At 39.7% G+C, this 20762-nt stretch overlaps 1 protein-coding gene across 18 annotated transcripts in view; it reads left to right on the forward strand.

Moving 5' to 3' along the window:
* The window catches only part of RBMS3 (RNA binding motif single stranded interacting protein 3), a 917250-nt gene that overhangs the window by 365363 nt on the left and 531125 nt on the right, over positions 1 to 20762 (forward strand). Inside the window, exon 1 of one of the 18 annotated variants that reach the window (XM_042840468.2) lies at positions 12499 to 13264. The exons of 15 other annotated variants lie outside the window; for them this stretch is intronic. In XM_042840468.2, the coding sequence (XP_042696402.1) occupies positions 13190 to 13264 (75 nt within the window). In that variant the 5' untranslated portion in view covers positions 12499 to 13189. Of the gene's footprint in view, positions 1 to 12498; positions 13265 to 20762 lie in introns of those variants that run through there. 2 more of the 18 variants (XM_005309825.5, XM_005309823.5) reach the window with 2 other exon arrangements.

The raw sequence follows: 20762 nt of genomic DNA on the forward strand, positions 1-20762 counted from the left end.
AAGTGAGTCAGAAAAAGGAAGGAAAAGTACCATAATCAGCACTTGACTCTTTCTAGTAAATGGAAAACCTCCAACCACTGTGAATTTTCCTGGCTTTTTGACAGGCAAGTGGTAGCTTTCACTCCTCTCCAGCCCTAACGTGTATATATGTTAAGTATCCACTATCATTCTTGTTCTGGAAAGTTGACATGTATAGGATTGGGAGGTTGAACATTTATACTTTATGGGCTGCCTAGAATGGGCTTGATACTGTATAATGGACAATGAGTTACACTACAGCTGACAAAACAGATTTCCCAAACCAAACATACTCAATTCAATATATTTTCTTTGGTTATGATGGACAGTAACCTGGCGTGATATTAAGTTTAATTTTACATGGCAGGTTGCATTGGTCCTGTGGTAGCTGGAAGCCATTTGTTACATAAAATGCCATCATCTATAGAAAAGGGTGTTGCTCAACTGTGTTGAGCAAAAGAAGAATCAGTTTATGCTCCCAGCATGAGGGGGACTACCTTCAGTTGTTTTGGTCTTTTCATGTACATCTCCACAAAGCAGAAAGACACTTTCTCATTTTGCTGGATAGGAAATAACTGAAGAGATTTTTCCTTTTCCTTTACAATTTGTTTTAAAATCATTACACATAAGTTTTTGATTCCGTGTTAATAGGCACTTAATTTCTCTTCTAATAAAATGAGAAACTTTCCATGCTGATAACATTGCTCTTCAGACTCAAGTAAGTGTTTTCACATGCTTTCCATGTCCCTTCCTGATTGCGTTAGGCGGGAAAGAAACAATAGCATTTTTTTCATGTCCAAGATTCTGATTAACTATGTCTTGTATTTTTTCTTTGTTTACAAAATACTTTGTATGGTATAAACTGTGAATAAATACAGGGATTATTTGGCTAGAACTGTAGACAACCCAAAAAGCAGTTCTGCATTTCCTACCCTGACAGTTCAGTTTAAAAGAGACTGCAGTTACTTACAGAGAACTAGTTGAAAATGGTATTTTTTTTCCTGAAAACCCTTTTCTGCAGGTTTTTTTTAAAAAAGACTGAAATTGTGTTCAAAAATTTTTGCAAACATCTTGTATGTAGAGATTTTTTTGATTGATTATTCATTTTTAATTTAATGTTAATTTCCCTTTTTTTTTTTCTTCCTTTTTTTTTTTTTCATTTTGACAGTGAAAACAGGTGGAGAAAAAGCTGGCGGGAAGGAAAAAGCATAAATCGAGGAACCCAAAATTAAACTAATTTTTTTAGTTTTAATTTTATTTGGGGTTTTGTTTTTTTAAAGCAAAATAAAAAGAACACAAACATTTTAATTAAATTTTCATTTTCAAAACGGGCCATATTTTTAACCAGCTCTGGGCCAAAATAGAATATTAATGTAGAGTACTGTCTTTAATAAAAAAAAAAAATCTGATTCAGGAATTGAAATTGTTTGGGAAGGCTTATTTTGGCCTTTTTTCCCAGCCACAGTTGTGTGAACGAATCATTTGGTGGACAAACTTAATCTCATTGGTGGGCTGGGGGGGCGGAGAGAGTGGGTAGGTGCCTCTCGCAATGATAGTGTTAGTGGCAGATGAAGAAGAGTGGGAAAAATTTGAAAATATTATATTTAATGGTAGTGAAACTTACCCTGAACTGACCATGCACAGTTCCATCATTTTTTTTTTCTTCAGGGTTGGAAGGGACCTCAGGAGGTCATCTAGTTCAACCCCCTGCTCAAAGCAGGACCAATTCCCAACTATTTTTTTTGCCCCAGATCCCTAAATGGCCCCCTCAAGGATTGAACTCACAACGCTGGGTTTAGCAGGCCAATGCTAAATAGACAAGACAGACAAAAGTGGGAAAGGAAAACAAAGTGGGGAAAAGACTTCTTCAAGGTCATACAGCAGGTAGAGGTGGCAACAGAACACAGGTTTCTAGATACCTAGGGCTTGTTCATATGAGGAAATTTACTGGCATCATTATTGCAGAATGTCCACAATGGGGAGTTATGCTGGTAAAACTGTAGAGGTATAATGATATAGTATAATTATGCTGGTAAATTTCCCTGTGTAGACAAGCCTCCAGTTCTGGATCTTAACCACTAAACCATACTGCATGAAAAAGCTGATCTCTGAAGAAGTATTGTTGGCAATTAAACAAAACTAGGTCTAGTAAAAGAAAAACAAAATAAAATCTTGCTTAGTCTAGGAGAAAAGATTACTCCTTTTTACTTAGTCTGGAGGTCTATCTATTCCTGCTCACCTCTATTCATAACCCTACCCTGCCAGTGAGCCATTTTCACTGAGTTCCCTGTTTTAAGGCCTATTTTTCCTGACTATCCTTAGGCTATGTCTCTATGTGATGGGTAAACTTGCAGTTATACTCTAGAAAGCCTCCATGTTCACTGCTACTCTCTCAATGACAATTAATTGCCTGTGGTCTTACGTGTTTATAGGTCCCAGGCAGCATATTTATGTCCCCCATTACCTTCAGCAATAAACTTTCTTAAGAAGAAAAAAATCTCATGTTTCCTGATTACAAAATGATTTTAAGTAAACAGGGAGAATGAAGAAAAGACACTGGTAAGCAGGACTTTGAATGAGAGAGGTGGGATTTGGAGAATTCTCTCCTTATAAAATAGTGCTGTAGTATTCTACGGTATTAGTCAAACACACTACAGCTTACAGTAGTGACACTGCATTGTTCAGACTGTAGAAAAATGATTTAGCCACTGGAACAGACACAATATTTGCTAATCTGGGATGATTTGGTGCTGCTACAAGAAATATGACCTTGGGAACGCAAATATTCTAATCACTTTGAAATTGTAATGTTTTCTCAAAGTTTTGGAATAGCAATGAGTAACATAACTAAGAGTACTACAGTGTCACTTGACCGGTATGGCCCATCCTTGGATCTCAGGGGTCCTCACATTGTGTTTCTCTGCCATCAGGCCACTGTCCTCATGAGTCGTCTTCTTGGCTCAAAGAGCTTGCGATCCATTCATCTACAATTTAGTTCACCATGTATCTGCCTTTGAGAAGCATTGACTGTTTCCTAAGGGAAACACTATCCAGTCCACCACCCTTACAGACTGGAAAGTCTCTCATTGTAATACCACCTGTCTCACAGGTTGTTACTGACATAATTCCCTCATGCCTTACAAATGATTTAATGGTTGTAAAGCATTTTGAGATCCTTAAAGTGAAGAGTTATAGATAGAAGATAAAGGCAGTATTATTGTTATTTATTATTTTGTTATTGCATTGGTTAGATCCTAGGGGAAAAGGTTGTTTGCCTATAACTGTATTCCTTCAATATAAGGAGCTTTTTGGGCTGACTACAATTTGTTGATTATATAGTTTTGTTTTTCAGAGAGTGAATCCGTTAGAAAATATTAGCAAAAAGTAGTATCAATGAAGCCAGGTTCTCGAGTGAATTCACTGTGTTATTTGAAATCAATGTGTTATGTGAATCAATCAAAAGATGCCCTGCCTGTCCTTCTGCCATTCTCTGCTGTTCTTCAAACGTGGAAAAACAGCACAGTCAATGGAAATCTTTGAGCTTTGTTGATTTTAATTATTAAAGTATTAGAAGATAGACTTAAAGGCCAATTAAATGGGACAGTATTCCAGTACTGCTAACCCTGCAAACTCCAAAGTCACAAGTTAGATCCAGTGTTGTATGCGGTGTAGTTGTAGCCATCTTGGTCCCAGGATATTAGAGAGACAAGATGGGTGAGGTAATATCTTTTATTGGCCCAACTTCTGTTGGTGAGAGAGAGACACTTTCCAGCCACACAGAGCTCTTCTTCAGGTCTGGGAAAGGTACTCTAAGGCCTGGTCTTCACTAAGCCCCCACTTCGGACTAAGGTACGCAAATTCAGCTACGTTAATAACGTAGCTGAATGCGAAGTACCTTAGTCCGAACTTACCGCGGGTCCAGACACGGCAGGGAGGCTCCCCCGTCGATGCCGCGTACTCTTCTCGCCGAGCTGGAGTACCGGCGTAGACGGCGAGCACTTCCGGGATCGATCCGGGATCGATTGCCTGCCGCCGGACCCTCCAGTAAGTGAAGACGTACCCTGAGTGTCAGAGCTAAATGCGAAGTTGAACAGATTGTTTAGTATAAATAGTTAGTCCATATTCTAAGGGACCCTTCAAGGTAGAGTGGCAGAGGTGTTAATGGGCCACTTTACTTGAATGGTCATAAGTTAAAAATGTTTTTGAGCTGTCTTCTGATATTTTTGAACTCTCCTTGCCCCCACCTCCAATGTGTGTATGACAACTACTATGGCCAGTTTATACCAATTAGTGCTGGCACTGAGAAATACCAGTTTGGCCAGCACATCCCTACATCAGTCAACTCTGCACCCCCAGCCACAGATCAGTTTTTGAAACCTCCACAGCAACTCTGTCCACACAGCCACACAAAAATCCTGCACCCCTCTTTCCTCTCCTAAGCCTCACATTTGTCCCTTGCCCCCCAGCACGTCTTTGCTCTTCCTACAATTCCAGGAGATCTTCACAGCCCTCTCCTAATCCCAGAGTGGGAAGGGGTGACAACTTTAGAAGTTCTTCTCTCACACATCCTCCCAGACCTGGGAAGGGGGGAGCACACCTCCAAGAGGGGTTCTCCTCTCTCTTTACCAGGCCTGCTGTTGCTGCATTGGAGAGGATGAGAAAGGATGGGTTGGGGGGGAGCAGGAGGTGAGAGAGAAGGAGGGGGAGGACAAAAGCCACTCTAAGCTCCCTCAATCTCCCTCATTTCTTGTGCAAATGGAGTTTTGGTGCTCCCTCTCCCCCTTGCCTACCTAGAAACGTCTCTGGGTTTCTGAGGGGTGAGGCAGGGAGAGCTCTGCCTGCTTCCTGTAGAAACTCTGATTGTCTTTTATTCCCCAGGAAGTGGGGAAGGCAGCCAGTCAGAAGGGGTTTTCCCATTCCATGAATGCTGGAGCTTCGTACCAGTCTGGCACCAAGCAGGGTCTTAAATCCCATTACTCAAGATAAAGTTGTGAAGGTTGGCAACACCAGCATCTCATGTAGCCATTTTTATTCTATATCCCATTTCTGGGGCCAGATCCAAACTCCCAGTAGGAGTGCTTTAGGGAAGGAAATGTCTACAAGGATCTCATCCTAGATGTTTCCTATGCTCTGTTACCCTTTTGAGAGGGGTGGAGTTTTCTCTCTCCTTGAAAATATTGTGTGGCTCATCCCCACCCTGGACTGATCCCCAGGGATCATCATGAAGGTCCTGTGCCTCTGCAGGTGCACTGGCCCCCAGAACCAACCTCTCTGCTCACTTCCCTGGCAGAATAGCTTTATCAGACCTGTTCTGCAAGGGACAAGCCTGCCTTCAGCAGCTCCCAGCAACAGAAGTTATGGAAAAGATCATGTAGGCTAAGGAGGTCGTGTTTACCCCTTCTCCCCATATGTGGATCCTGGGCCCATGGGGTACCCTTCAAGCGGCCCAAAGAAAGTGGGTGGGTGGGTGGGGATAGTGCCACCTTGAGGGGAAAGACAGGATAGTGCCACTTTGAGGGGAAAGATCTGTGAATGGAGGGTCACCTACCTCTAAGAGTAGATCTCAAGGAAGCTATCCGAGTCTGTTTTTTTTCTGCTGCTTCTTTTGTTTTCTTTTTCTTTTTTTTAATATTATAAGTCTTCTGTCTATCACGTGATAGGTAGCATCTGTGTGTATTGCTGTTAGAATTTCAGTCAGCGACGTTAAAGCAAATTAGCTTGATAAATGAACTATTAAATAGCAAGATTCTACGTTCATAGACATAGTTTTAAGGTCTCTGGACTGCATAAATTGACAGATCTAGAAATAAAATCAGTATTCTTCTTGTAACCTATTGTAAACAAGCTGTCAAGCATCACTACAGTCTCCTTTGAAAATAGCTTTGATGAGTAAATAGAGAAGAATAAAAGCAGAGACAGTGTCAAAAACGTAAACCCAAGATAATTGTTGTTTTTTTTCTTTACCTATTATATTTCTTTAGTTGTTGGCAGCTGTCTTTCTGCTGCTAAACAAGAACATTTTTCTTTAGTTCCTGCTTAGACAGTTTTGACATTGTTTTGATGCAAGTTAATGCTCCCAGAATATACATTTCTGCTTTTAAGAGCATGGGGTTAGAATTTCTTTGAATTCCTCCTTGATTCAGGTAGGTGGGAATCAACAAGACTTCTGTGTTACAAGCTAAAAACTGTAGTTTCTTGTACACAAGGCTTTATTATGTTTTTGAAAAAGTGTGTGTGTGTGTGTGTGTGTGTAGAGCTGCATCTGAGCAAATAAGAAAGCTATTGAATTATTTTCTCCTGCTGGGAGCATCCTTTTTCACCTTTCTTTTCTCTTCACCTACCTGGTTACGAATGGGAAAATTTAAATTTTACAAAGTGAAAAACCAAATTAATTCCTCTATCTCTGCTTCCCAAGAGAAGCGTTTTCTTTCTCTTCTTTGTGTGTGTGTGTGTGTGTGTGCGCGCGCAAGTGCCAGTTAGCTTTTACCTGCTTCGAGCTTTTCAGACATGCCTTTGGTTGAGTTAATATCAGTAAGATGGTGCCTCTTCTGGCGTCTGTCTCAGAATTTATGTAGCTGTCAGATCTACAGTTGGTTTGTTCCAATGTCTTTTATTTTATTTCTAAATTTTCTCTTGGTGATATTTTTATTCCTCTGTATGTCTTGTGTAATCCCGCCCATGTTGGGTGATGTGTATGGGAATTCCTTTTCAGGTGCACTGGAACTTGGCTTGCTTACCAGCTTCCCATGACTAGCTCCATTATTGAGTTGATAATGAGCATCCAGTAGGAGAGAAGAAAGTTGTGAAGTGAGTCGGCTGTTGCTTATTGGGATTGAACAGCTTGTTTTTTCTTTTGTGTAGCATTTATACTTAACACTCAGTAGGCAAACTGCTATTCCAGCTCGCAAGTGGATTCAGTTATTCAAATGCGCCGGCCAGAAAATGAAGGGGATTCTATTTAAACAGTGTGCTTCCAAGTCATAGATGATCTTTGTGATATCTGTATTTTGCAAATGGAAATTTTCCATTTTCCATCACCAGTATTCTTTCAGAGGCAGCGTTATCCGAGGCTGCTTTTTGGCTGGTTATTTGCATTTTTCCTTTCAATACTGAATTTCCTTCCTTTCTCCCCCAACCCCACCACGTTCATATCAAATTCCCATTTTGATTCCCTTCACTTCTGTGTCTCATGATTAAGGGCCAGTCCTGCTGAGCGCCAATGATGAGCTGACTTCAGTGAGAGTTAAAAGTGCTCAGTGCCTTGTAGAATCCAGCACTAAGTGAGGTCTACTCCATCTGTGTAAAGCTTGAATGTTTCAGCTCTCTACACGGAGACTATGGAGAGGATAGGTAGCTGAAATTCACCTCCTCAGACCAGTTAACAGAACTCCTGGAATAGCAGCTACACCCAGCTTGCCCTGGTTAAGCAGGTTGTTTAGGCCACTGGATCTGTGTAAATGTGAACGCCTGTGTCACCTCCTTCCCGCTTCCCACCCTTTAGTGTGGGTGGGCACCCCTCTGTGGCTACTCTGCTCACAGCTCCCCTGTAAAGTTTAAGTGGAGAACCTTGCACTGGTCTTCTGCCCTAGAGAGAAATGGGGAAGCAGCTGTTACGTAATGAGCTTAGAAAGAATGCAGAGGGACTGGGGCTGGATTCTTCTCCCTTTGATATCAATGGGAGTCTTGCCTTTGTCTTCAATAGGAGAAGCATCCAGGACCTGATCCTCTGAGACTGGGACAGGGTTCATAGGCCTGCGACTTGGCCTCAGCCAAAGCATGTGTTGAGTCCTGAACTAGTCTGTTAGACTAACGTACTTTTATGAGCCCTATTACTGCAGTATCTGAGCGCCTCACAGTCTTCAATGTATTTATCTTCACAACACCCCTGAGAGGTAGGGAAGTACTATTATTCCCATTTTACAAATGGGAGAACTAAAGCACAGAGAGGCTAAGTGACTTGCCCCTGGCCACGCAGGCAGTCTGTGGCAGAGCAGGGAACTCATGACCTTTTGTATCTTATACGTGGGCTCTAAATCAAGCACTGTCCAAGTGGGTCTTGCAATAGGACTTTTGTCCTTAGTTACTGTAGGTAGGTTAGCTTGTAAAGAGAGCACAATTGCACAGTGTCTTAGGTTGTGATGCAGACATAACCTATGTTGGCAAAACTTATGTAGCTCAGGGGCATAAATATTCCACCGCCCCTCCCCGAGCGACATAAGTTACACCGACATAAGTGCTCATGTGCACAGTGCTGTGTCTGATCAAACACTACTTTCTATGCATATGGCCATGGTAAAGTGGATGATAACTGGTTTAAGCCATGTCTATAAGTACAGCACTGCAGTGGCACAGGTATACCGGCACACACTGCAGCACGTGTGGCGAAGACGCTCTATGCCGACGAGAGAGAGCTCTCCCGTTGGCATAAAAAAAATCCCTGTCCGCGAGTGGCAGAAGCTATGTTGGCAGGAGAACTTCGCCGCTGCAGCACTGTACATATAGACATGGCCTTAAACTAGTCAGCAGCTACATTATCGTGGCCATGTGCACAGAAAATAGTGTTTGATCAGTAGGACCGAAAAGATTCAAGACCTAACCCCGTCTTGACTGACCCTACATTATGCCTGTTGGCGGCTGTTGCTGCTGCTGCTGCTTATTATTTATTTTTATCACCATAAAGCCTAGAATCCCTAGTCAAAGGCCAGGGCCCCATTGTTCTAGATGCTGTACAAACAGAGAACAAAGCGACAAAGAATTTACAAACCAAGTATAAGGCAAAAGACAAGAGCTGGATAGAGACAGACCAACCGGAGAGTACAAGGGAACAGTGAGACAATACCGGTCAGCATGATCAGCAGCGATCTAAGCACACCAGCAGCCTGCCTGTTGTCGTCATATTTTTTTTGTAGGCATCTCACGGCAAAGGAGAGTTTCGAGGAGGGACTGAAGGGTGGATAATGAGTTAGCTTTGTCTATGTTTACAGGGAGCTCCTCCTAAGTGGGAGGGGCTGCCTGGGAGAAAGCCAAAAGGTGCCTGCTTGAACATTTAACAAGTAAGAGAGAGAGAGGCTGGCATCATTCCTCAATCAGAGGTGGGAGTCGATATTTCAATAGTGAATGAGAGATGATAGGTTGTGAAGGGTGTTGAAGGTGAAGACAAGCAGCTTATGTTTGATATGACAGAGTAGGGAGAGTCCATGGAGGGAGGCAAAAAGCAGGGCGACATGGCCAAAGCGACAGGCTAGGAAAATTCTTTGCAGCAGCACTCTGAATGGATAGGAACGGGGCAAGATGGCATTTGTCAAGGATGTTGCAATTGCCCAGCCATGATATGATGAGATTTTTAGCTGTGTAGAGAGGAAGTGCTGTATCTTAAGGCATGTCTACACCAGGACTGACTGACCATGGCAAGCTGGGGTGTAAATCTACAGTGCTCCAGCGTGCCATGTGCTAACTGTCCTACTATGGTGGACTAGAAGTTTCCTAGTGTTCATCCATGTACAGTGGTTTGAAACAGCAGAAGGTCAAAGGTCACTAGAGAGCTTGTAGTGTGCATCAGCAGGGGCCACATAGACAGCGCATGGTCCTCTGGAGTGCTGTAGATTTACACCCCAGCTGGACCATGCAGATGTGCCCTTAGAGATTTTATGCAGAAAGAATCTGCAAGATTTAGGTGTAGCCTGGATGTCAGAACCTTGAGAGGGGTCTGCTCCAAGTCAAAGATGAGGCCCAGGTTATGGGCCTCAGTAACAGGCAGGTAATGGTGGTGTTGCTCACGGGGGACAAGTGAGAAGATAGCTGGGAGTGCTTGGGGAGGAAGACTGAGGGTATGTTTACACTGCAATTAAAAACCCGCAGCTGGGCTGTGCCAGCTGGCTTGGGCTAAGGGGCTGTTTAGTTGCAGTATAGGTGCTTGGGCTGGAGCTTGGGCTCTAGGACCCTGCGAGGAGGAGGGTCCCAGAGCTCAGGCTGCAGCCTGAGCCCAAGCATCTATACAGAAATTAAACAGCCCCTTAGCCTGAGCCCGAGTCAGCTGGCACGGGCCAGCCACAAGTGTTTAATGGCAGTGTAGATACCCCCCTGGAGCTCTGTTTTAGCCATGTTGAGTTTGAGCTGACAGCTAGACATCCATGAACAAACAGATATCAGAAAGAGTGGCTGAGATTTTAAAAATTAGGCTAATAATGGCTGTTGCACTCTAGCTTTATAGCTATCATGCTTTCAGAAACCTTTCTGAACCTATTTTGTGCTACTTTAGCAGAACCCTAGCAGTTGCAACTGAAAGTTCTCACCCAGTGGAAAATTAGAGAATATATACCCAAAATTCAGTAATTACTCAATAGAATTATGCCTTCATCCAAAATATGTCTGGACTACATTAATTTGTGCGGAAAATACCAATGGCATTAGAGCATTTTGTTGATAGAAATACTTGCTATCTAGCAGAAACAGGAAATTTACAAGTAATGGTTTGCTTAGTTTGTACAGATTAGAGTATGACTCAGTTTTGTACTTAGCATTACAGATATTAGAGATGGAAAAGACCTGTTTACGTGTTATAGTCCATCACTTAGCCATTACAAGTTTCTTTACTGTAGTATTATATATTTTTCCAGTGCTTTGTCCAATCTACTCTTCAATGTTTGTGATAGGGCTTCCTGTGCTTCCCTTTTAAGAATGGTGAAATGTTGTGGTCTGTGTGCAGGAAATCAGACTAGATGATCAAAATAGTTCTTTCTGGCCTTAAAAAAAAGATCTATGAATGTTGGAAAGTCTATTATACATTTAAATTGATCTCATCTCAGTCAGGAAGTTTTTTCTTTTATATTTAGTCTTAATCTTCCATATTTATGATTTCATCCCATTACTCCAGGATACACAGGGCTTTCTTCCCCTGACCTGGCTTTCCAGAGTCAGATTCACTATAGATCTACGGCTATCACAGTTTCAGAAACCTTTTTGGACCTACTTTGTGTTACAGGATCAAGCCCTTAGCCTCTCTGAGTCTGTTTACATATCTGTAAAATGGAGATAATAAAAATCACCTTCCCATCTCACAAGAATGTTATGAGAATTAACAGTTAACATTTGTACAGTGCATTGGAGATATGGGGCAGATTTTCAAGTGCTCGGCTCCCACAATTGGAGCCAGATTTTTGGAAGAACTCAGCACCTAGCAGCTTCCGTTGCATGACGCAGAGTGCTGTTTAAGTACTAAAATGAAAAAATAGCCACTGAGGAAGTGAAACCATGCGTTCTGGGATTGCAGTGATTCATGGATGTATATCACACTTTTGCTCTGCCTCTCTGCTTTGTTGCACCTTTTTTGCTGGTATAACTGGCAGGCTGTGGGGATGTATATGAATCCTTGCTCAACTTAATGCCATGCTTGCTTACAAGAACATCAGTCTGACAAAGCAGAGTTGAACATGATGTTTGCGTGCCTGTGTCACGTGCAAGTGTGTGCCCACAAACCAAAACACAGCTGGCAGGTCTAATTTTAGACCTTACCAGCCTTGAGAAGTGTCCCTTTAAAGATATACTTTTCTCTCTAAAAACAATTTGGTTGATAATACAGCTGCTGACAATCCTGCTGAAATATTACATATGATTTAAATAAAAACAAAGGAAACCACTGCCCAGTAATTGTAAATTAAAAAAAAAAAAGTGAGGCCACTAAAGAAAGATCCATAAATTAAATGATGTGTCAAAGGAATACGTGATTTTAAAATTTAAACTTGGGATTTGTACACAGGTGATTTATATACATATAAAGTAGGTCCCTTCAGATAAATAATATTCAAAACTTTTGCTTAAGTTGGTCAGAATCAGCTTGAATCTCTTGCAAGCCCTGTCTCTTTACTCGGGCTTTTAGGGAGCAGTGGTAACGTTTATGGTGCAAGTGTGTGAGACTGGTACTTCTGGGTGCTGTGGGATGTTGCCAGGGGATGGTATGATGGATTATCTGAAGCTCATGAAGGGTATTATTAAAAATTATATTAAAGCCATGGAAAGCTCAGGAGAGGTGATCCCCTCCCCCACTTTGTTATAAATCTAAATAGAGGAATGACTGAAACAAGTCTTAATATACTGGATCTGTCAAAGTGAACACTTAATATGCATGGCCCTTTTTACCCCCTGTTTGTTTCTGTGCAATGGTAGATTATTGTACAAATTACTTTTCTGCTTAAAACAATTCCATGTTGGAGAATCTGTTGCTGATCTCCTAATAGACTCTGTGACCTTGTGGGTTCGTTCGTTCGTTCTTTCTTTCTTTGTCTTAACAGCGTCACAAAATATCAACAGCTTTTTTTTTAAAGGCTCATCCTTTGCAGCAATTTCTTTGAGTCCCAGGTATTCTGTGCTCCTGGCTTACTGTTTGGCTGGTTTGTTCTGTGACTTTGTGAAGTGCAGAATCCACTGCCGGTATTTGAAGTTCCCCGGGTTCAGTTACACCAGCAAGCGCTGCTGTAAAATTGCTTTGCTTTCCGAGATAGCCAGCAGAGGGAATCGGGACTTTGCTTGCAGCAGGGGCTGAAAAAAGCAGGCTGTTTCTTCTTGGAGGAAATACTGCAGCCTTCTGGACTGCGTCTGCTTCTCGAGGGAGAGGCTCACTGTAGGTCCACCCACACCGGCTGGAAGGAGGGGGTTTGAATGAAAGACAAGACAAGCCCTAAACACCATGTCACACCGTGAGAGGGGCAGCAGCAAGTAGGCTGTGGAAAGCTGCTTTTTTATTTATTTTTTTTTTAAATAATAAAGGGGAGCGGGGTTGGGGTGAGGAAGAAGAGAGAGAGAAAAAGCTGGTCTGCAGCGGTTTGGAGTTCCACTGTCTTGCTGATTTCTCTAACAGGACTTTTTTTCTACAGACACTGGCAATTGACATTACTACAGACAAGCTGGCTAGGAAAGAAAACGCTGTATCCTGAGTGCAGGAGGGCGTGGGGGGGGGGAACAAAACAAGGGTTTTTTTTTTTTTAGCTCTATCTATATTTTGTTTTTGTTTTTATTCTTGCTGTGTTGGACCTTGTGAGCAGTAGAAGGCAAGGAAGTCTCGGAAACCTCATCAGTCATCAGTACTGTCAGGAATAGTGGTTTAAGAGGAAGAAAGGCCTGGGGCACTACACCCTGTCAACGAGTTCCCTGCATCGGAGATAAAGATTCCAGCTACATGGGCAAACGCTTGGAACAGCAACCAATGTACCCTCAGTACACTTACTACTACCCTCATTATCTCCAAACCAAGGTATGGTACAGCAGTTCCCTGCCTGTCCAGCAGTGCTAATATGATATCATTATACACTTAGTGAAGGATGGATGGTGGAGTTGCATAAATTAGAGGTTTTGTTTGTTTGTTTGTTTGTTTTTCCCCCTTGAATTCAGTATCATGCAGAGCTAATAGCCAGAAACAGGAAGGTTAGGCTTTATGCATTTATTTATTAATTTTATTTTGACTACTATCTTTAGTTAATCCCTTTAATTCCCCTCTCCCTACAATAAATGTGGTTAATATTATTGAAGCAAGTATACATGATTATGGCATAGGCTGGAGATGGCTCTGGACAGCATCAGGCATGCAAATACTGTTTCAGTGATCTATGCAATTTATTTGGCGTTCAAGAGCATTTTGCCATTAGCAAAGAGACAGTGGATACCAAAACTTTTAATCAGTGAAGTCTGAGATGCTGTGGGGTTTTGGGGTGGACAAGGCGCTAACCTACTGTAAATCTTTTGGCGTTTTCTCTGATGTATTGAACTGCTTTTAATGTTGCGTTAAATATTGAGGATGATCTGGCTGTGTGCTGTTACATTTGATAGGGCTGGAAATAGATAGTAGCTACTGTCAGAAAAAGCACCAAACATGGTTTCATTTTTTTCAATGTCAGTGGCTCTGGAAGGCCGGTCTGCATCTCCCAGCAAGACTGAATGAAGTTGATGACACCTGGATTTTAATTAGTTAAATCATGCTTTGTTTTTCCCTAATGGCATTGTACAATAATCTGCTGCCCAAAAGAGTCTCCTTTGCAACCAGTGGACAGTAACAAAAACAACTCTGCAAACCAGTTAGGGCATCGTAAAGAAAATTACTATTCTGAAGTGCAACCTCACAACCATAGATTAACAGTTTGAGTCAATGAACTAACGTTCTTGTTTTTTAAAAACAAACAAAAAAAAACCCCAATAACCTCCACCCCCCAAACAAATGTCACCCCAATTTAAATGGCAGATTTAAGCACATAGTACACATCTGACTTGGGGGCGGGGGTTACTTTTGGTCTCAAACATGTTGAGCTAGTTATTATTGAAAGGCCAAGTTACGTTTCCTTGCCAATAAAATTACTTTTCTGTTAACGATTATAGCCAGACCCCTGCATTATATAAATTAACTAATTGTGAAAACTGAGACTAAGGTTGGCTGGAGTTGTGATGACACCAGAACCACTCAATGTGATTATAGCCTTGTAATTCATAACATGATTATCTCTCATTTGTTTGCTGTGTGCTTTCTCTACCTATAATGTGCAGAATTTTTGTCTGAGATCAGCCCATTTTGGGGGGAGGGCAGGGAGTAATTGTTTCACCATTTTTCCCCCTCAAGGTCGATTCAAATAGCATTTTACCTTTGTGACCATTTAGTCCGTATTGTGCAGCAGCAGCATCCCGTTGCTAGCTTGACTGCAATATTGGCTACAGCTTCAACTGTTTGGGGGATTGGAGATGCAGACCGATGCCATTCCTCAAAACCTGGCAAGCCAAAGACATGAAACAATTTATGGGTATTTTTTGAAAGAACAATAGCCTCAAGTACTGGATGAGAAATGCTGGACATTCCATCTCTTTTACTCATGTCACTTAAATTTTGCCAGTCCTCTTTTTTTAACTTCCCTTTCTATTTTGTAAAATATGCTTTTTGGGGAAATTAACCTTCTGATCCAGTTGAAAGTGACAACTGCTTTCCACACAATGACTTTTTAACCTGAAGCTTTTGGAGAATAAACTAATATTACTTAATTATATATTATCTATAATTATCTATTGTGTTCTAGAGTATAAAATTATCTACTCTTGTGAAAAGTTGTGTGAGTGTAAATATATATTTGAACACGCATTATTTTTGCAAGAGTAGATAATATTACAAATCTATAATAAATTTTATATGGCATTAATTTCTCTCTCAAATCTAAATAATAAAATAAACGCACACATATATATTTCTGTACTATAGTCCTAAAGAGTTTAGAGTAGTGCAGACAGGCAGCATCTGGATTTTGTTACCTTAAAGCTAGCCATCAGCTCCTGGGACATTTTAGAGTATTTAGATGCATTGTATGTCTAAAGCCAATATTTGTGTAATCAAATAATGTGGTAGAGAACTGTATCAGTTATCACGCCTATCACGATAACACATATTAATATACCACTGTATGATTTCAGCTACTATGTGAAATTCACAACTTTTTTATTTTCTGGAAACTATGCTGTGTATTGTGTTAAACAAAATTTTAGAATTCAACTGTGTGAAAACGTGTGTTCATATCTGGATATTCATAGACAGGGAAGGGGGAATGCATTAACTTAAAATCATATAAAGGAATTTTAGGCTTTCTGGGGGCATTTTTGTTCAATGCCTAAAGCACAGAGCAACAGGACATTAAATATACAACATTCTGAAATTTAAATGTTTTCCTCACATTTTCAGATCAAGTGCTTTGCTTTTGCTTTGCTCACACTGTAAATTAATCTCAGCTGTTCTGAAAGAAGTACAATAGTACTGTGTAGCACAGCTTTATGGAGGGGTTTTGTACAGGATTGAATAAGGTTCACAAGATATATAGTCCACATTTGTACCTTCTAATATAGCTAACATCTTGTTAAGCAACAATGGTGTACATTAATAACTATATGGGCTAAAGAATTTTAAATAGAAGAATAGGATCCACATGTTTTGGTTATTGCCTCAAGTTTTACAAATGTTACATGGCCTCATGCAGAACATGAAACACACAGTCTGATTATTCAGTTTAGTTGAGCACCTTAATTATAAGATGCCACCATTGAAGTTAATTCTTCAATGGCTGTTTCAGACAAACCCACAATAATCCAAAAATTTAAAAAGGTTCAGTTTTGTAAAGGAGATTATAATGTCTTTAATATGTCCTGTAAGGACAAACAGAGGGATTGAAAGAAAAGGTATTTTTTTCCTTCTGGCATGACGCTGGCTCACTACTGAATTAGCTAAGAAAGTTCAGACAATTCAAGCTAAGTCCTGAGAGTAGAACTTGCTTATTCTAAGCATGTTATGAATTATATTTAAAATCAAACATTTTTGTTACTGTTATAAATTAGGAATATGTGGCCTCACATCATCTTGCTGCAAAGAATATCACGAAGGAATATGTTCGCGTGTCACATGCATATGACATTATTTCCTATAATTTAGGAAACCCTTTGATTTTATTTTGGACTGCTCGTCAATGAAACATTTCTAGAGTGGTGTGTGTGTTGATGGGATAACTAAGAAACCAACTAGTTTACGTAGCTGTGTTGTAGAAATTCACTTATAAGAATATCATGATACCTAATCTTGCCCCAATCCTTGAATTTCCATTTTTGATCTCTTGCCTGAAAGTGTAGTTCTTTTTTTTAAGATTGGGAGAAAAGACTGAGTGATGTGAAATGTCATGTAATGATTAAGAGTGTCATGAGGAAAAAAAGATTTCGCCAACACGGTTTTACATATTTGATGGAATCTTTTGAAGAAATAGTGCTTGTGTCTTTCCTTTGGCCTTTGCAGTTTATGGTCAGAATTAAGACTGGGAAGACCATTCTTAGGAAACAGTGCATTGAATAAATTGAGTCATTTTCTGTGTGCAGTTACCTGTGGACAGACATTGATTCTTCTGGATTTATTTTTCACAATTGTTTGACCGGCACTTTATATGAATATATTTCAGCTTACCAGTTTTTTGTATACTATTTGCTTTGCTATATCTTTGTCTAGTCACTATTTATTATTCATAGTGTGTATTTGGTCAACGAAATCACATGGTATTAGCTCCGGTTCCTGGTTGGATGGCTGAAACAGAGGGTAGCACCAGTAGTGAATACCAGTGTGCAAACACCCTGCCATGCACATATGTGTATTAGGAAGAACAGCCATTTCATAACATCTGTGTGAATAAAAACCCGTCTGGTATGACTGTTAAGAGAAAAGTGAACAAAAAGGGGTATGAAAAAGAATGAATTGGTAAGTGAGTCAAATGTGTGACAATGTTTGCACAAACTTGAGAAAGAAGCCCTGGAAATTCAAGCAAGTGTACTGCTGAAATAGTTACACTTTTTAAAAGTCACTTTGGGTATGAACATTTTTTAAAAGAATGAAATCCTTCATTCTCTCTCCTTTTTCCATTTTTAAGACATTCTTTGGTCTGAGCAAGTCAAGTATTGCTTTGAATTTTGTGTGTGCGGGAACACTTCCTCTTCCCCTGTATCAGCCTCATTTATAAAGCAAATCACCAGAACCCCCACACAGCTCTCCATGCCTCTCTACTACCTTGCACCCACCAAGCCAGAATTCTTTTCTCACTCACATTGCAGTTTAGCCAGTTTATTGCATTCCCCGCTTTGGGCCATCTGGACATACAGAAGGCCTAGAAGAAAGAGTTCCAGATACTAAGATGCCTGACAGGGCTTTTTCTGACTGGTAGTGTTCAGATTGTGTTTGGTGTCTGGTGTGAAGTAGGGGTCAGGTGTAAGGAGTAATTCATCAACCGCACACTGATTTCAGGCTGCATTTTCAGCCATCTGCAACCTGGACTGCCGCCAGGGCTCAAAAGTCTAGCTGGAGCCTGTGTGATAGTGCCAAAGTAAAAGCAAACACTTGCAAATAGAGAAATACGTTTCTGGGAATGAAATTTGTATGTACTTAGCTCTTGGTTGGTTCAGTACATTATAGCATTTAAAAAAAATCTGTCTGACAGGTGTCTTTAAGATATATGCAGTTGTTTAAATGGAATTAAAATATTGTTTGAACACTGATTATATTTTTGACTGTGTTAATATCTAACCCTGGTATGCTGCCCGTTGTGTTAAACAATCAAAAAGCTTAAAATTATGTCCTCCCTAGAAAATCAGAACCACACATGCTTATTTGTCTTTCAGTACTACTTACCATATAGTTTTACACATTCTTAAGTTAAAAATATTTCTGTTGCTATAAAGGGCAATATTCTTTTCAAATGATGTTGTATTTTAGTTGATCTCCTTTCAGTGTGAATCTGTTTAAATAAAACACAAAAGTGGGAGAGTAAGATGAGATTTCCCCCCCCGTTTTAAAGCAGGACCTCACTATATGGCTAGGCTTGGCAGAATTCAGTGTTTGTTTTTATAATTTTGATGGATAATGTTTATTTTTCAGCATTTAAAAAAATATTGATTTAAATTTTTCACAGTTGCAGGAAATTCTGAGAGGGGTCAGACAGAGGGAGGGGCTAGACAATTATTTAATTATAGTAGACATTGAGGATCCATAAGCTAAAACTTTATAAACATTAAAACACAAATTGTTGACATCACCTCAAAATATACAAAGTGAATATCCTTAAATCAAACTCAAATAAGGTCTCAAGCAGCATTTTTCTTACATAACCAAAATTTACAGATAGGCAATCATCAATGGAAATATGTTTCATTGATTTTGCTGGTACAATGAAATAGACATTTACCGACAAAAATGTAATCCTTCTAGGTTTATGTATGTCATGGGGCTGTATCTTGCAAACCCACATGAATAACTTTACTCACATGAGAAAAGGTACATGTTTGCCAGGTCAGGTGATAAAAATCTTGCTATAACTTATTATATATTATTGACAGTATTTCATACATGGTGCATATCTAAAAGCAAACAGTGGTGTTTAAAATTACTCTTATGTATCTGTGTTTATTAAAAGAGTAAGATAGACAAGATGCTATATGTCTCTCTTTAACTCAGATATCTTGGAAAAAAATCATCAGATCAACGGCTCTTAGATTTCTGTGAATTAAAAACCAGATAAGAAAAACTGTGTACAGAGATAAATGCCTGAGTTCATTTCAGGTCTTTCTCTAAGGAGTCTGGATAGTGTTGGTTTTGCACTGATATAATTTTAAGCAGGTTTTTTGACATTATCAGTACTTCTGGCAGAGTCTTGGAGTTCACTTACAAACATGCATACTCTGAAGCTTCCAGTAAGACCAGCAGTTTTTTTTTTTTTAAATGAGTGGGTTGTTTTTATTATTGATTGTTTTTTGTTTTTGTTTTTTTTTAAATCTTTTAATGATAGAAAGTGTATGTAGAGAAAAGTGGTTGATGTTTCTCCAGAACTTGCTTCCAATGCTACATTAAAATTTTGTTTTGTAACAGTCTCGTAAGCTACAGCTGTATGTGATTAAATAGTGTAATATCAAAAGCATGTGTGAATAGGCGCTTTTATGATATAGTTGTTCCATACCAAAAGACTGCAGATGGGCAGAATGGGGAAACTGAGAACAGTGATTTACTCATATATTGTCACAGTACATGTTGTGAGTACTTGCGTAGCTATGTTTTGCAATTGCTTTCACACACATGCAGACAATATTGAGTGCTGGAAAGAAGTTTAGAAAGAAATCTTTTTATAAAGAGAGCCATCCCCTCAGCACAAACACAAAATATGTCAGATTAAGAATTGTATGTGCAGAAAATAACATACCGAGTTTCGTATGCAGTTGATTAAAATTATATATTATATTGCTTAACTAGATTTACAAATATATAGTTTAATCTGCTCTCAGTGAGGTCAATGGTAAAAATCTCATTAACTTAAATGGTGCAGGATGATGCCCAGAAAGAATGTACAGTTCTCTATGGCAACGTGTTATAGATGAGCACCAAATACATTTTTTAAAATATAGATTCCTCACAAAACCATAACTGAATCTCACGTTGATCCTACATACTGACTCGTCTCTAGATGTATGGATTTATTTTATATTACCGGTACTTTAATTTATATTTGTATAGCATCTGCTTTCTGCTGCTTATCCACTGTCTGTCTGGCTCTTTCTCTCCCACAATTGAGGTATGATTTATACATGTAGAAGTATAATTACAATACATGATGTCTTGCATGTTGTCTCTTATTTTAAATGCATATAATGATGTTCATTGTTTTATGTAAGAGAATAATCATAGTTACTAAAGGAAGGAACAGGGTGAAGACTGAAGATCTGTCATTGACTTGTAGTTCCATAATTTTCTAATCAGAATTCAATGCCATCATTTTGAGAATACCACAATATTGTATTTGTCTTGTGAGGATCTTAGTTGATGATATGGTCATCTCTAAATATGCAAATGAAGCAAAGCATTCACTCAGTTTACCCAGTAATTGAGAGTCTGAGTCTCCAGGTGGGTTCTTTAGTTTTATTGTCTTTAGAGTTCATTACAAGCCAACATTATCAACAGTCTCTTGATGTGCCATTCTTTATCAGTGGGTAGATTTTCAACTTTTCATTGTCAAACAAGGGCGGAGGATTATTTCTCTGACTCTCAGATACAAAATGGTAAAACGTTATTTGCCATTTTTAAAAAAAACAGTTATGTGAATAATTTCCCTCTTTTTGCTTATTTGTGGCGAAGCCGATTTATGAATCAAGAATGATCTAATTATACAAAAAGTGTTGAAATATGAAAATGTAACAGAATTTTGAATCAAATTATG

This window comes from Chrysemys picta, chromosome 2 (genome assembly GCF_011386835.1).
Source record: "Chrysemys picta bellii isolate R12L10 chromosome 2, ASM1138683v2, whole genome shotgun sequence".
Classification (NCBI taxonomy): domain Eukaryota; kingdom Metazoa; phylum Chordata; order Testudines; family Emydidae; genus Chrysemys; species Chrysemys picta.